The sequence below is a fragment of the Acanthaster planci genome, linkage group LG01, assembly GCF_054643075.1.
Source record: "Acanthaster planci isolate LZ-2023a linkage group LG01, COTS_SCS, whole genome shotgun sequence".
In the NCBI taxonomy this organism is placed as follows: domain Eukaryota; kingdom Metazoa; phylum Echinodermata; class Asteroidea; order Valvatida; family Acanthasteridae; genus Acanthaster; species Acanthaster planci.
Genome location: NC_141777.1, coordinates 32,911,588 through 32,922,879, shown reverse-complemented (window position 1 = coordinate 32,922,879; position 11,292 = coordinate 32,911,588). Strand labels below are relative to the sequence as shown.

General features: G+C 42.8%; 1 protein-coding gene and 1 non-coding gene across 2 annotated transcripts; both read right to left on the bottom strand.

The window, feature by feature from the left end:
- Positions 1–503: 503 nt before the first annotated feature.
- On the bottom strand, positions 504–576 carry Trnav-aac (transfer RNA valine (anticodon AAC)). The gene has a single exon. It is a non-coding gene; the product is annotated as a tRNA-Val (tRNA).
- A 1,997-nt stretch (positions 577–2,573) lies between these two features.
- LOC110986341 (steryl-sulfatase-like) lies at positions 2,574–11,292 on the bottom strand. Its single transcript, XM_022248130.2, has 6 exons — positions 11,099–11,292; positions 9,784–10,198; positions 5,748–5,870; positions 4,506–5,195; positions 3,704–3,988; positions 2,574–3,441 (listed from the first exon to the last, which is right to left on the bottom strand). Exons 2-6 carry the CDS (start codon positions 10,130–10,132, stop codon positions 3,047–3,049), a joined length of 1,842 nt encoding a protein of 613 aa, XP_022103822.2. The 5' UTR covers positions 10,133–10,198; positions 11,099–11,292; the 3' UTR covers positions 2,574–3,046.

Here is an 11,292-nt window from a genome sequence, read left to right as displayed (position 1 = left end):
CAAAATCATATATCGGATGTGACGGACACGAAAAAAACAGACCCTAATTTGTGGAATTACCCCTAGTTATACTGGTAACAGGTTAATCTGCGTGAACTTTATTTGTTTGCGTTTTGTTAAAAATGAATGATATGGTCTCCATCCGCGGAAAGAAGTGTTGGAACAATGTCTGACGTCTCCTGCCTCGAAATTCATAGTAATGTGGTGAGTGCGCATGTAAACCATGGAGGAATATAAACAACTCCGTACATGTGCGGCCAAGGCCATTTGTGCGCATGCATGTACAATTATTTTATCAGTGAAAATGTCTATTTCTCACTCCCATGCAGTGGCTCCACGATGTTGATCACATTTTTGTGGCGCTAACTGTAAGACCGAGGCTTCGATGTTTTGAAAATTTAGATGTGGAAGTAAAAAAAAAATATTTAAAAAAGCAAAAATTACGAACATGCACCGTTTGGTTTGGTTAAGGGAAACAAAACCGTGGAAAAACGCAAAAGGATTGATTCCGCCCGGGCTTGAACCGGGGACCTTCCGCGTGTTAGGCGGACGTGATAACCACTACACTACGGAATCAGCTGATCGCAATGGGAATTTTATTATACAAAAAGATTGCATAGTAATATCTCCTCGAGTAGTACAAAAAATGGGCGATATAAGTAACATATGAAAGCACAGTGACTTTGTGAGTGGTTTAAAAACAACCAGAGTGTAAATGGGACTTATACATGTTGAAAATTTCGTAATCTTGTGTACACATATGGCGCCGGGTTTACGAGTTGAATTAACCCCAGACTTGTGGCGAGTCTACTGGACTACCCCAATATACGGGGGGCGCAGTTCCATTGAAAACAACGTACATGTAAAATAAACGGTTCGGCGGCAGCGCAGTCCCGGTGCAGTCAACCGAAAATATTTTGGGGTCATTCAGGTTTCAATTGTTTTTCAATTTTTAGTAGGTTAACGAATGAAATGTTTAATTATCCACCAAAAACAAACTCACTCTCCAAAAGTGAACGTTCCCAAGTCTATCAGTTACAGTGTCACTTCTGAAAATTGAAAATATGGCAGTGATGAAGAACAGTGCAAACTTGAATGTGGTCTCGTCACAGTATCATGATACGCACATGAACAGTTACGAAATCATACTTCACGGTAGCCAAAATAAAAACAGACCAAATTCTCTTTAGGATTTTGTCATATAAAAGGAAATAAACTTAAAGCAAAGTACGTCAGGTCAAATGGACTGAATCTTGAACCCACTGCGACTGCACGGTACCGGTATAGGTAAATCTCAGAGTTGCAACCGTCTCGTTTCCACGTATGCATGAGGCCAATACAAACATGCATGAACAAGGAGACAAATGAGTGAAAGATCGTCAATGAAATTCGTTTTGTACCCATGATCTCCAGGTAACTTTTCCTTAATATTACTTGACGAGAACGAAGGGAAAATTCCGACATGCCAGTGAGTGTTGCATGGTTTCAGTTAGAAATCATTCTTCCAAAAACTATCGAAAGTGGTAGGACGACCCCATGAAAAATCCCCATAGGCGGACCGCTGCGCGAGGGTTCCGGAAGCTCACTGCGTGACCTTTTACTTTCAGGTTCTATTTTTCAAAAGTGATCAGCAATTTTTTTTGACGGGAGCTGGTGCCGCTGTCACTGCATCGCTGCTCTCTGCATATCGATAAGGAGCTGCGTTGATATGAACAGCGCCGTCTAGTGTACTGGGGGCGCTGTTCGGGAAACGCATGCAGCTCTGGTGCCATAATGGTGTCCCTTCCCCGCGTCCGCTTTCAACAGTGGTGTAACTGTGCTAAATGTTCGGGGGGGGGGCAGGGGTGGACACATTCAAGGTAGCGCAACAAGAAAATACGCTGCTGTTGCATAGCTATATAAACTCAATGGAGATTCATAGATTTTTGGGGGGGTGTTCCCCAGTGGCCCCACCCCACCCTTGTGTACTCCACCACTTTTCACATTTAATTCCATGGCCAGGTATTTTTTTATTTACATATTATCTATCTAAGCGTATTTTGGCCCTCTAATTCGCTCGGGTGCATTAGTATTTCGCCCCGGGCGGATAACTATTTCAAAAGGGCGAATCAGTGTTTGCCTGGAAAGAGTAGTGTCATGCTTCACCATTTCAAGATAAACCCAAGGAAGATAACAATCTTGCCTGTGCGGATAATTAATCTGCTCCGGCAAACTGCTAATCACCTCGCGCAACATTGAAATGATTAGACAACAATAAACCACCGTATTAATTATGAGCCTAGTTGCACAAAATTTGAAACAAATATACTGAAAAATGATTTAAAAATTAATAAGATACGTCCATGGTCTTTTCCATTTTAAAACACAGGAGATCCCCGCAGATGGATTTTGGTATAGTCATTTGCTGGCTGGCGTAGCCATTTAAACAAGCAAAGGGGACCACTACAACAACAACAACAACAACAACAACAACAACAACAACAACAACAACAACAACAACAACAACAACAACAACAACAACAACAACAACAACAACAACAACAACAACAACAACAACAACAAACACCCTAACATTTTCAAGAATAAAGGATATCTTCTTTATTGTTTTTTAAATCCTGTGTGAAAAGAAATGTCCTCTAGTATAAAAAATAATTTGAAACCGGTTGCCTGCTTGGGGGAGGTATGATAAGAGTATGATGATTATATTAAGCATCCCGTTTTCCTACAGTTTTTGACTTTTGGGGGTTTCCATCACATTCAACGACCAAAACAATCGTTGTCAGTATTTTTAGGAGCATTTGGACAACTTCAAAAAATTTAATTAAATTTTGCGAAACAGCTGTTTGGAGTAATGAATTATATAGAGAAGATGAAGAGCAACACGACAAAGTCATTCAAAATTTTACCAGGCGTCACCAAAGGTATGTGCAAAAAAATATTAATTTAGGAGGATTCGGGACTATTCGGGTTATTTTGCCAATATTTTTAACTACCCGATTATCACATGCAAAACTTCAGAAGAAGTTGTAGCTTAGAGTAGCATTAGTTACCACGTAGCCTGTTTCTTCCTGGTTTTTAGGAGTACGAGGTACGGGTCAGTACATGAATAGAAAGGAAAGCTCCCACAACGTGGTCGGTCCCAGGGTCGGGGAAACAACTGCAGGATACCAAACTGATGCAACTGCTGTTGGGGAATCGTCTTGCGGTGCCTGGCCACCGCTTCCCCAACCTTGCCGACAACCCCTTGGACTCTTGGATTACTGCTGTCTAGTGGACTGGTCTCTGAGGGGTCCATGGTCAGGTTGTACACTAGGGGTGGGTCGTGGCGGTCCGTGAAACTGCCTGTACAGTCGCACGTGTAAGTCTGGAAGCAACCCATGACACCGTGTATCCCTGGAACGAGACGGCTAGTTGTGAAGTGAAGCTTGTATGTGATGTCACCTGTGGAAGAGGTTGAGCAAAGTGGTCACAGGTATTTACCAGTTATTGCTATAGGGGACATGCTAATACGCACTGAAACATTCATTTCAAGCTGAAGTAAAGAAGTTGTACATTACAGTTGTAATGCATTGAGATTAATTTTTTTCTGTAAATGTAACCACATTCCACGAGAGAGTTTGGGTAAAGGCCTACTGGCCTAAGAGAACTATGCAATGAATAGCCAAATCTATTAGTTTTATTAACTTAACGCGTTTTCACTCACCCCCTATTGGCGTGTATCTGACAGCAGTGATAAAGCTTCCGCAATAATGGAACATGAATTCGTGCACAACCTTACTGCTGTCGTTGGAGATCAGCAGTGGCATCAGGTCTCGGCCATCGTAGAGCCGGTCAGTGGGCAGTGTGACTCCGGTGACTCGCGCCACAGTTGGTAAGATGTCCGGTAGGTGCGTGGGTTGAGATACCACGGTGCCCGCTGGGATGACGCCAGGGAGTTTCACAACAGTTGGAACTCGGATACCACCTTCCCATGTGCTACCTTTACCGCCTGCATATCACAGAGTATATAGTTTTTACAGTTTAATCCGACCCATTAACCCTTGAATATTCGCTGCTAAATCAGTATGCCCTGACAGTCTTCTGATTCAGAGACCAAGACTAAACGCCGTGCTATTGCCATGCCGAACTTTAACAAATTAAATCATTTGAGTTCGGCACGGCATCAACAAGGCGTATAGCCTATAAGCCTAACTCAAAAATCTGAGTTTACATGGTATAAGTGTCTCAATCAGCGATAAGGCATTGAGGAGGAAAGTGGTATTACTACAGGAGCCTTTGGACGGTGCCCCCCACCACCATCAGTGTGGTGCCTTTGAACTGGTCTCCCTCCACCGGTTGAAATCTTGAAATTAACATAAACCATTTATATTATAGGAGCCACTGTTACTGTACTTTTAAAGTGCCCTTACAAATTCGTTTGCACCCCCAGACGCCCCACCAGTAGTTTCACCCCCGTCACACCACTAGCGCAGGGCACTGGCAGAGAGTTTTCACAGACGGCCTACCTTTGAAGATTCCATTCCACCCGCCCTCTCGTACATCGTCGTCCGTGAACTCCTCCACGTGACCTCCATTATCTGACGTCAGATATATAAAGGTGTTGTTCTCGAGGCCCAGATTCTTCAATGACCTGAGAACCTCCCCTACGCTCCAATCCATCTCCTCCAAGTTGTCGCCGTAGCGGCCATGCACGCTGTGGTTGCGGAACCGGTTGTTGTTGAACAGCGCCGTGTGAGCCTGTACGAAGGACATGACGAGAAGAAAGGGCTGGTGCCGGTGACTCTCCATGAAGTGAATGGCGCGGTTGTGTAGCCTTTCTGTCAGGTGATCATATTGAAGGGGTTGCTCGACGACCCTACGGTTCTCCATTAAGACACAGTTGATCCTAATAGCCTTCCAGTACACCAACAAGGACCCGTTCGCAGCTAGGGCCACAAATAGGAACATAACAACGCCCCTACAGCCAATGATGTTCACCCACTTGAGGAAAATAGCAGCTACAAGGGCGCCTATCACAGAGTAGCCCATCTTTGTGTATACCCTCCGTGGCTTGGCCCATGCATAGGAGACAGTGCTCTCTGTGCCACAGTCTCGTAAATTGGTAACAGGAAGCCCGTAGAAGTAGTCAAATCCTTGCGAATTAGGATCGGAGCAGGAATCCTTATCGATGCATGATATGCCCAAGTGCCATTTACCTGTTGGTTGCGGATGCATACGACAATGCAACAAGTGTGGTGTAAATGTAACATATCGGTCTCCATAAAGGATGGCACCAGTTCATTGTTGTCGCATGTGGATATCAAGGGTGTTAATTAACACCAGTTTAACACTCCATTTGTTCGAGTGCAGGTTACAAAGGATGAATACTCATACATTTTTATCTAACTTTGAGTCTCTGCAGATAAAAATGAAATTTAGCGCGTATAACCAAACTATCGTTTATTTGACTGATAGTTTGTTTGGGAAAACAGGAAAATGATCTTCGGTTTGAGTATGAGTTAAGTTGTGCAAGATGCACCATTTGACCGCCTTGACCATCTTCCTTGTAAACCACCCCTTTTCATTGTGAACAGAAACTCCCATCTGTGCACCCGTACACTAAAATCTCATGAAATTGGTGGCAGACGTCGGCATGTTTCTCATACGTTCAAGAATAATATAGGCCTAATGCACAAAACATAAGAGTGAGAGGCATCAGCTATCTATTTTGCCCTTCAAGTCTGTCCTTTGTGATAATCCATACCAACCTATCAACGCCGTAGAATACCCAACTTCTTTCAGTAATTCTGCCATGGTTGTCTCATTAGAAGGTATGCCACCACGTGCCGACAGGTAGACAAATACTCTCATTCTTCCTTCTGCCCCCATACCTATCAATCGATAGAATATAAACAGTAAACTGATGTATGACTCAAATATACTAGGGCCATGGGTCATAGTTTGCTGTATCTATTTTATTTCAAACAGAATTCAGGGTTGTGGTGGACAATAATGTTTAATATGTGTCCCGTTGGTTTTTCAAAACGTCAGATCCCACATCACGACAGTCAACAATAATGAGCCGCTTCGATATTCCAACTGTGCATGCCCAGTATAATGCTTTTCGGGAGCATCTACACGCGCCCGCGATAGCAAGTATGTTCATACCCCTCACTTAGTTGGGGCGCATGCGCACTGAATTCCACTACAGCTTAAGAAGCCAGCTATTGACTCAGACAGGTGGACCCCAAAAGTAATTGATCAAAATCAAGCTCAGATAAAGTTGTTTGCCCCTCACCAATTCGAATTTAAACACTCGAAGTCCCTTGATAACTTGCACACTATAAAAATCCATTTTCTGCCAAATTTTTGCCCGTCCTTGTCATGTACCTCGAAAGTAACGGAGTCAAAAGTTGGAAGTGAAACCGACATTTTAGAGGGGATTTGTTCAGTTTTGACGGGTTTTCCCTGACATTTCTGTACTTCCGAATGGTGAGGAGTATCATGAATGCTCTAATGAGAATACGGTATAATGCAAGAAGGAAACCGTATGGATGAGAACGGCAAGTTTTTGTTTGTGCCTTTTAAATTTTTCATAATTATCCTTATACTCTAAAATTGAAATTTTACACTTGTTTTTATTATTTTCCAGAGATCTTTCTTACTAAAAGTTATTAAATATCACCATTTGACAGATTCTTAGCAATTTATTCACATATGAGGTATTCAAAGGAAATGGCAGTACAAATCCCTCACATGTGTCATGTACTCCAGTAATTTTCAGGCCGACGACCATATGTCACTATTGTGCATGCGAAAATACGCAAACTAAATGCACGCACAGTCTATGGGGACCGAACACACGTGACTCATCTCCATTACAATAATATTATAAGAATAATAATCGTCCATATGACCTGCTCGAAACAATGGACGAGAGTAATGCCCTCGCCTGCGGCATGGGAATTATCAGCATTCGCTCTTCTGAGCCGGTCTTAAACGTTAGTTTATAAGCACATATTTATCCCCAGTCATAATCACCTTTTAGTCAGAGAGTCAAAAGAAGTCAATATATGATGGATTGCCAAGGATTTTACTCTGGAATCTGTATTTTCATTTTCCCGAAAACCCACATCCATTTTATCGTGTATATTCCTTGTGCAAGTTGTGAAATAGAATCTCCTTTTATGGACTTAGCACGCGCGTGGTCAGCTCCGCGCACACAGACTCTTGACCAATCGGAATCGATTAAACTGTCTCACATCCAGGTGCCTGCCGAAGACTTACACAGCGAGGATTATCACTTCTCAGCGGGCATTGTCAAATGTTAATAAACGGTCAAGTTGCACGTTGTTCATTAGGGAGACTGTCTGAGGTATTTATGAATGGAGACTAATGGTCCTATGAGCGCAGCCATACGCTGACTCATGCGTGCGCTTTGTTCTCGAAAGACCTTTACTCTTTGGAAAACCGAACTAGTTCATTATATTATTTTCCACATGACACCTGTTGCCACAGCGCTGTATCCAGCGGGAGGGGGGGGGTTGGATGGGGCATCTTGCCCCTCCTGACTGATTTTTTTTAACAAAAATACTTTGTAAGTAAGAAAGTAAGCACCAAAAACCTAAGAAAACAACACAATTAAAGCAAAGAAGTTTTGACTTCGAGTAAGGCTTTTGATATATATTTCCCCCAACATCATGTTGAATGAGCCCAAAGCCGCATTCGCTTTTGAATTCCCCCCCCCGACACCAAGTGCTGGATATGCTGCTAAGTTGCTACCAAGATTCACCTCAGCAGCGTTTATAGCCACAAGAGATGCAGAGACGCCACAATCAATTCAAACTGCTAAACTGACACACTGAAAGATGATGAGCATTTAATGATGTGTTATACAAACGAAATAACTAGTGTTACCATGGTTTAATTTTTGTAATTTATCTTAAACGAGACAAACTTTTATTTTGCAATGGGATGGACAACCAATCCTGGTAAGATGCCTGAAGTCCTTCCATAAAGTAGTCCTCATTCTACAACAGTTATGTCACAACTAGATAGTCTACGACTGTTGATCCACGTGAAAACAAAACAACGTCTATGCTCGACACTTTATGGAATTCAATTACTGCCATTTTACGCGTCGCATCGTCGAATCGACGTACCGTCACATCGTTGTGCCGTTTGCAGTCTGCAGGCCTGTTCATATTTTTGCTAGAGAGGGCGCACACCAAGTTAAAGAACATGATACGTACAATCAACTTGCCCAAAAGCTCGAGGACCAAGGAATAAAAAAAGTCTGGCCTGAGGAACATTCGTCTCAAACACTTCTGGGAGCAATTTCCCCATTCAATACCTGCAAGGCACACCACGCTGAATCTCCAGAATGCCACAAATTTCAGGATAGGAGTAACCTGTTTCAAACAAATGACAGACCAGCTCATCTCCTGACAATTATGTCAAGGTGAATAGTTAAATCATATGCAAATTTTGAAAAATCGTTGAATGTGAAGTGGGGGAAAGTTACACGACAAACTAATTCATAAAATAGAAGTAACGGACTGCTCAGGAAATGTTACATGAGTCATGGAGTTAAAAGTGGCATCTTGTACAGTACTACAGAAGGTCGTTTAGTTTGGAGAGGGGAAAATAACTACACCGTATCAACTGTCGACGGCACTGTTCCTTCTGCAACATTCGAGTTTTAATGATGTAAAGGGCAAATGCCAGCCAGACCCGTTGCAGTTCAAGTAACCATGGTAGTTGGGTACTCCTTCCCCCTAGCATTTTAGGGTTTTATCTGTATCACATTATACACAAAAGAGTATTAATAAATAAAGCAAAATTAATGTATAATTTTCAGGAAAATGAAAAGCACTCCGTAGTCAAGTTGGTTGGATAGGCAACGAAGAACTTCATGTATGCCAGGGCGAAGAAGGGTTCATTAATGTGTAATCTGCTGAAGTTGTGTTCATCTTTTTTTAAAAAAAAAACTAGTCATAGTACGACAAATACTAAAATGACTCCATAAATACTTAAACCTGAACCTTTTCTACAACGTGAGAAATTGTGCGAATTTTTATAAATCGTTTACAAGATAGAATGGGGTCATCAATTCTGTGGCTGCCATCAAAGCAGCGCCACCCAAATACTAGTGAAAGAAAATCACAGAAATGTTCGGAGGAGGGATACCATCAAGGTATCATTAGAAAGCATACTGCTTCTACTTTTCGGAGATCCTTATACATTATAATCATATCTCATGGTTTGGGCATGTTAACCCCTTTCCTCAGGTTTTGGTTTTTTTTTCTGGGACATCCTGTACACAGGCAGCATACAAATAGTACAAAACTAGGGGTGACGGCACGACGCGACGGCAGGACGTGACTACGCGCTGTTGACGTCGCCTGTGGCGGCGGACCCGAGCAATAACGCCACACATGCGATGAGTAAAATGGCAGTAATGGAATTCCATACATTCTAGAGCTCTAAAACGAAATACGGCCTAATGTAGGTGTCAGGCGTTTTGTTGTTGTTACAGGTAATTAAGTCAACCTAAAATATACGAAGATTATGGGTTGTTGGATTTTAGAACTTGACGGTCCAATCTGTCCCGATCCAGTTACAAGCCATTCGATAATCGTATCGATATGATCCGTATAATTACCTGGCAAGACGACGGTATGACTGAAATTCGCAAGCGCACCTTCATTCATGTGTATCATTAGGCTATCCATAAAGGTCTCAATGACAAAATGCATCCAGACTAAGGTAAAGATAAAATCACCTGTACCAACAAAAACGTACCGTATCGTATAGGCAGCCGGCCAGTCATAAGGGCAGCTCGACTGGGCGTGCACAGCGGCAGCGCAAGGTGCTGGGTCAGTTTGACTCCTTCCTTGGCTAAACCGTCAATGTTAGGCGTCTGGATCGTGTCGTTGCCGAAACACCCTATGTCTCCCATTCCAACATCGTCCATTATGAATAGCAAAACATTCGGCGGACGGGTTCTTCCGTCAACGGCTAGAGCGAGCGTCCAAGCAAAAATCAGCATAATTAGAAATCTGGTCGAAAGCGTTAGATGTGAAGCTCCACTGCAAAGTTTCATGATGTTGAATATTTGTTGGCTGTCGGTAATATTTAGGACAAGATGCATCGAATGGGAAAACACTTGTCCACTGCAACCATCCAGCGGCGCTGTATTGGCAGGGTTATCACATATCTGGTATAAACACAAACACCAAAAGGTTTGCAAATAAGGTCAGCGATGAGTTCAATGTTCAAGGTGTAATACTAGCAAGGTACAATAGTGATACTTTAGTGTACTCATAAAATTTGCTTGCTCGATGATTATATGTTTCTAAAGAGATTCGTGCCCATGATGTATCATAAAGCAGGAAAAATGAAGCCAACACGCAAACATGCATGTTTGATCAGAATCGGGTCGTTAAACAACATTGGTATAGCTAGTGATACGAGACTCCATGACACGGTTGTTTGCTGAAGGTACGTTTCCCCGAAGAGACTCCGTTTCTATGTAAAATTACGCAATTTCTTGTCACGTGGAAACATGAGAGAGGATGGCGATTGAAATTCTTTTTTCACTAACACTGAACTAGTGCGGAATCTTTACGGGCGTCGCCTGTGCTTGTTTTAATGAGGTAGGTTTCCACTCTAAGTGCATATTAGCCAGGAGTGGCGGATAACACAGAAATCAGGGCCGTAGTTGGTTGGCCTCGAGTGGTCTAATCAGGTAAGCTTCCTCCCCAACCTAAACAATAAGAGTGCTCAACATGTATGGCACATTAATGCGGATTTAATACAGATAACCAACAGCCAGGCTGGGGAGAGCCTGTGGTGCCCCGTGTTTTCCCATAGCTGCACTGCGTCAGAAAAGCCAGAGGAACTGGTTTGTGGGGCATAATCGAGGCGTACACATGGCGCCTACGCGATGGCACAATGGGATTGGATACATTCCTGTGAAAATTGATTTTCATCTAAATGTACACTCTCTCTTTTGCACCTCTGCGAGCTCGAGTGGACATAAGCCTCGATAGTACTCTATCGGCTGAACGCAATGCAGAAATAAACAAGCAGGGTTGTATGAAAATGCCACACTTACGGTGTTGTGATTGAAAAGCCCTCTCCAATGGAAAACAGGTAAGATGGACAATTGTGGGTTTCGCTGAAAGTTTTAAGCGGCGACGACACAAAAGAATACAATATTGCGGAGAGGACACAGCAAAAATAAGTTGAACCGAAATATGGTCGCTGTGCATCGGACGAGATGCATGCCAGATTGTGTTCATGAAGGTG

What these genes read in the sequence shown, in the direction of transcription:
- LOC110986341 (XM_022248130.2), bottom strand. Translation starts at nt 10,132, where the DNA reads ATGCATCTTGTCCTAAATATTACCGACAGCCAACAAATATTCAACATC. An exon ending in GTATTCTACGGCGTTGATAG is followed by an intron (nt 5,196 to 5,747) that starts GTTGGTATGGAT and finishes CGCAACCAACAG; the next exon opens with GTAAATGGCACTTGGGCATA. An exon ending in CAGATACACGCCAATAGGGG is followed by an intron (nt 3,442 to 3,703) that starts GTGAGTGAAAAC and finishes CCTCTTCCACAG; the next exon opens with GTGACATCACATACAAGCTT.